The sequence below is a fragment of the Sinocyclocheilus rhinocerous genome, unplaced genomic scaffold, assembly GCF_001515625.1.
Source record: "Sinocyclocheilus rhinocerous isolate Xijiao unplaced genomic scaffold, SAMN03320098_v1.1 scaffold514, whole genome shotgun sequence".
Taxonomy (NCBI): Eukaryota; Metazoa; Chordata; class Actinopteri; order Cypriniformes; family Cyprinidae; genus Sinocyclocheilus; species Sinocyclocheilus rhinocerous.
In genome coordinates, this window is record NW_015658605.1 from 116973 (window position 1) to 122081 (window position 5109).

Sequence of the window (5109 nt, forward strand, 5' to 3'; positions counted from 1 at the left end):
CAAATAAGTTACACTCTTTCAGACATTTCTGTATTCTCTGTAAATGTATTTTGAAATGTTCTTGTAGTGAAAAAACATTCTTGCACGATAGGAACGTTGATTTGCGCGAGTACCTGACAGAAGAGGCGCAGGTTACAGAGAAGATCACCACCTACGACCTGGTGGCCAATGTAGTTCACGATGGAAAACCCACGGAAGGATCCTACAGAATTCATGTTCTGCATCATGTGAGCTTGAATCCATTCAGAGCACGCCGGCACTGTTGTTGGGATGGTTTATGTAATCTGGGTGGCTTGTGATGTGTGACAGGGCACGGGGAAGTGGTACGAGCTTCAAGACCTGCAGGTGATTGATATCCTTCCACAGATGATCACGCTCTCAGAGGCATACATACAGGTTTGCTGCTCATTACTTACATTTGTCGTTCGCTAGTAATAGTTGAAGGGGTTGGCTAAGTAATAGGTGGATATTACATTAAAAATGTAGTTTTATTGACAGGAAATTCACACCTATTTGGTTTGCTTTTGATGTTTTGGTCATGCAGCAGCAATATGATAACATACAGAATCATACAGAGAAAAAAGCCCAATGAAAAATTAGCTTCCATATTAAACATCAGACTTTTTTGTTATTTTCAGCGCTTGTTGATTATCAGGAGTGCTGGTTTCCTCTTTCTCATTGACTCTACAAACTATATCTGACATCCTTGTCAATGAATGATGCACACTTTCTGTTTTCACAATTTTTTTTAATGCATTTGATAATGTTATAATTGAAGTAGTCTTGTGGAATTAATTTTATTCAATCGTATTTATGCATTAGCATTACATGAGATGATGCTGTAATCATTGCCTTCCAAAAGATTGTTCATTTATGCATCACAGGGTTTTTACAGCTAATGAAGGTAAGTGTAAGACTTTAGAACTTAAGACCAATTAAAAAGAGGAATAAAAGGAATGAATTAAACAATACTTTGTTCTTTAAATTTAAATGGCTACACAATGGAGTTGTATTAGCAACACTTAAGGGTTTGAATTCTGAAATACATCCAACCAGTGTTATAGTTTCATTTATATATATATATATATATATATATATATATACAAGATTTGGAAGAGACAAGATAAAGACGATGGAGCAGAAAACCATACTGGGGCGTAGGAGGCCCAAAAACACAGCAGTGGTGAGATGTAAAGGAAACAAGTCATTTCTGTCCAGGCCTGAATGCAACACTCTAAGGCTTTAAGAATGAAGAGACTGAGTTACAATGAGAGAAGACATTAAACTAAAACCCTGATGTGTATTATTTCATGTACCTGCTGAAGGTCTGTAAGGTGATTATAACAACGGTGATCTTTTGTAATTATTTCAGTTTGATTGTGAATGTTCATTTGCCTTTGAAGTTTGGCAGTTTGTAGTATGAGACCTTTTATTAAAGATTCAAGACTATATACACAGTGTCTTTCATTCATTCAGCTCTGTAGAATAACAGGTATAGTGAATAATAAGCTAGATCGAAGCCTCCAAAATTAAAATAGAACATACTTTTTTTTTTAATGTCGTGTCTGTTCTGTAATTTAAATGCGATGGAAATTGCAAAGAAATGTGAATGGGTTTTTCTTGGTGAAATGCATAATAGGACTTAGTGGTTTTTGAACAAAACACAAAGATGACACATTTTCGTTTCATTCTACCTTATTTCTTTGAGAGATTTGTTAAATGTTTTCAGCTATATTAGTGAAGATAATTGTAAAAGGCTTTGACAAAAACAGAGTTTAGTATTTTACTCTGTCTAAATGCCATTAAAAAAAAATCACAAGTGCTTTACTCTCAATTAACTGCTTACAACGCCTTAAAATGTGAATCTGTCGAGTTTATTTCAGCATCATCTCAACACAAAAACGAGGAAGCAGTGATTTTACATAATGTTACACAAAATGCACACAGTGTTAGGATCTCCTATGTTAAGTTGACTAGTTTTGTATTAAATGTTTACCCAGTGTGGCACATGAAGGTCATTTGAAACCGATTGAACAGTCATTGTCTCCACTCGTACTGTACGTCTCAAATTCCCCTCGGTTCTGTGTGTGGCAAGGGAAGAAGCTTGATCGAGTAAAGTAAAAAGGTTGTTGCTTTTCTGATCTAGTTTGATCGATCACTTTCATTTGGGTCCCCGGCAAAGGTAATCTTCCTGTTGACAACACACAGTTTCTCACATCAGAATCTCTAGAGCACCTGTTCAACAGCCTCAAAGTAAAGTTATGAGTTATGAAATGAGTAGTTAGCTTATTACCTCGCATGCAGTGATGGGTGCTTGTTTCCCATCACTCTTCAGGAGCCTGTGGCCATGAAGCTTCACAAACCCTTCACACTAGGACAGAAAAAGGAGAAAAACTTCAAAGAGTCAAACAATTGCTTTTTTGTTAATGCATGTGTCACTATTAAAGATCAGTGTCAGATAGTCTCTTCACATCTTTGAATTCACATACTGATAGGTGTCACCATATGCTTTTTTTTTTTGCTCAAATCATAGAGATTTTTTAAAGAATTTGGTCCCATTTCATGTGTCTTTTAACTACTGTGCAAACATTAAAATGTATAATTTAATACAGTGCACTTATTGTGTACATACATTTTTTTCATTGTACTTAGTTTTGAAATTCCTGTATGTAATTAATTCCTCTATAATTACATTGTTGACCCTTAACCCACCATTAACCCTAACCATACCACCAAACCTGTCCCTAACCTCAATAGGGACCAAAGTGTTTTACAATACAATATGAACATTAGTGCATTCTACCGAACAATTTCACGTAAGTTCATAGTAGTTAAAGACATCTTATATAGAGTGGGACCAAGGCTTTTTATAATGTATTGTGCTTGTGATCATTACTCGAGGAATAGCATTAGGGTGGAGGTGGCACATCTTCTGGAGCAGGTCAGAGGTCTGGATCTCAGTTGCATTGTGACCCAAATGAAGCTGGGAGAGGATCGCTAGTATCTTACAGGAATCACAGTCTGTTTGCTCTGAGGACACTGGAGAGGACACATAAAATCCATATTGAGCATGATCACAGTGTAATTTACACACAGAAAGAATGATTCTTGAAGCACAACATCAGAATATCAGTTAAATTCAGTACCACCCAGTAACAGTGTTTTGCTCCAGATTGCCTTACAGCCCACATGATGTATTTTTAGTCATCAGCACAGTCTGATGTCCATGCACACAGTTTGCATGCAGCCCGATTTGTGTCCAAGCAAACAACAGTGCATGTGCAAATGATTTGCAATAATAATAATAATATAAATAAAATTAGGTGATTGTGTGACAATGTGAAAACTGAGAAAATGCAACTATTTTAAGTCAAGTCACCTTTATTTATATAGCACTTTATACAATACAGATAGTGTCAAAGCAGCTTTACAGTGTTAAACAGGAAAAAACGTGTGCTCATAATGCAAGAGGACAATAGAAAACACTCAATTTTCCAGCTAAAGTCAGTTCACTGTTGATTCAGTGATGCCATCATCCAGCTCAGTTCAGCTCTCTTCAGATAGTGTCTGTGCAATCAAGTCAACAATATTGCCAGAAATTAAGCGTCCCCAACTAAGCAAGCCAAAGGCAACAGTGGCAAAAAACCAGAACTCCATCGGTGACAGAAATGGAGGAAAAAAAAAAAACCTTGGGAGAAACCAGGCTCAGTCAGGGTGCCAGTTCTCCTCTGGCCAGACGAAACCAGCATTTTGTAGTTTAATTCCAGGCTGCAGCACAGGTCAGATTGTGCAGAGGACTCTTCTTGTTCTTGACTCTTCTGTTCTTGTGGTTTTGTCTCGATAGCCGTCTAGTTGACATTTAGGGCTGTAGACGTCGTCTCTAGACGCTGATCCACCATCTGGACTGGATCTGGGTAGCTATGGTGGCGATCTTGTATTAATTTGTATGAAAACTTATGATTTTTAGAAAAGTGAAAGAGTGAAGCTCTATCCCAAACCTAACCGTCAACGGGGTGTAGGCAGATTGTGCGAAAACAAACAAATGGGATTGTTCAAGTTCATACAAATTAGCCACCAATTGGCCAAAACATAAAATTATTACCAAACTTTTTTCTCTTCAATCAGTGTGTTTGTTACGCACTGATGCCATTCATGCTACTTATATGACATTGGAGTCTCTGTAAAAAGCACAAAGTGTGCATGCAGTCTGGTGTTTGTGTCTATGCGGGACAACAGCGCATGTGCGAGTGATCTGTGCGCTCAAAAACAAAGGGCCGACAGGTAGTGCGCAAGAAAAACTATTTCAATACAATTACGTTATATTTTGTAAATTGTATTTTAAACTTTGCACATCATTGCATTGTGTTTTAGGGTTAATGGAAATGTTTGTAAAATGAATAGTTTAAGTTTAATTTCTTTATAAAGCACATTTAAAACAACCTTGGTTGACCAAAGTGCTGTACAAAATTGCGTAGGTCCATCACGCAAATTAAAATAGACAATCACAAGATGTTAAAAGCACAGGAGTACTAATAGTTTTTTAAAAGGCTTTTAAACTCAGGCACTGTAGTCGCTGTTCTGATAGATAATGGTAATTTGTTCCATAATTTGGGGCCAGCTGAATTGCAGTCTAGATCCGGGTACCCAGAAAATGACTGAATAAATAATGTCCTGGTAGCAAATTACCTGTAAATTTTTTTTTTACAGTGCATGTGCGAGTGATTTGTCTACTTGAAAACAAAGGTCCAATAAGTACACGAGAAAAAGTCCTATTTTGTAAATATCCAAACTTTTTATTTTTATTTTTTTTGAAAAAACAAAACAAAAACACTGTGGTCACTATCTATGGAAACCCGTTTCCGCCACTGAATAAAAAATAAAAGAGGTAATTGCGACTTTTTATCTCACAATTCTGACTTTTTTTTCTCAGAATTGCGTGATATAAACTCGCAATTCTGAGAAATAAAGTCAGAACTGCAAGATATAAACTCACAATTCTGACTTTTTTTGCGTGATAAACTCGCAATTCTGAGAAATAGCCTAAAGTCAGAACTGCGAGATATAAACTCACAATTCTGACTTTTTTTCTCGCAATTGCGAGTTTATATC

The 5109-nt window shown here is 36.6% G+C and overlaps 2 protein-coding genes across 2 annotated transcripts in view; one reads left to right on the forward strand and one right to left on the reverse strand.

Moving 5' to 3' along the window:
* LOC107722749 (U4/U6.U5 tri-snRNP-associated protein 2) overlaps positions 1 to 1167 on the forward strand; it is a 13871-nt gene extending 12704 nt beyond the window's left edge. Inside the window, exons 11-13 of the mRNA XM_016531216.1 lie at positions 92 to 227; positions 310 to 396; positions 1108 to 1167. Coding sequence (XP_016386702.1) covers positions 92 to 227; positions 310 to 396; positions 1108 to 1161 — 277 coding nt within the window. The 3' untranslated portion in view covers positions 1162 to 1167. The remainder of the gene's footprint in view (positions 1 to 91; positions 228 to 309; positions 397 to 1107) is intronic.
* Positions 1168 to 1867: 700 nt separating this feature from the next.
* The window catches only part of LOC107722743 (prosaposin-like), an 8932-nt gene continuing 5690 nt past the window's right edge, over positions 1868 to 5109 (reverse strand). The window contains exons 7-9 of the mRNA XM_016531208.1: positions 2897 to 3039; positions 2294 to 2371; positions 1868 to 2191 (exon numbers count right to left, since the gene is read on the reverse strand). Of these exons, the coding sequence (XP_016386694.1) occupies positions 2162 to 2191; positions 2294 to 2371; positions 2897 to 3039 (251 nt within the window). The 3' untranslated portion in view covers positions 1868 to 2161. The remainder of the gene's footprint in view (positions 2192 to 2293; positions 2372 to 2896; positions 3040 to 5109) is intronic.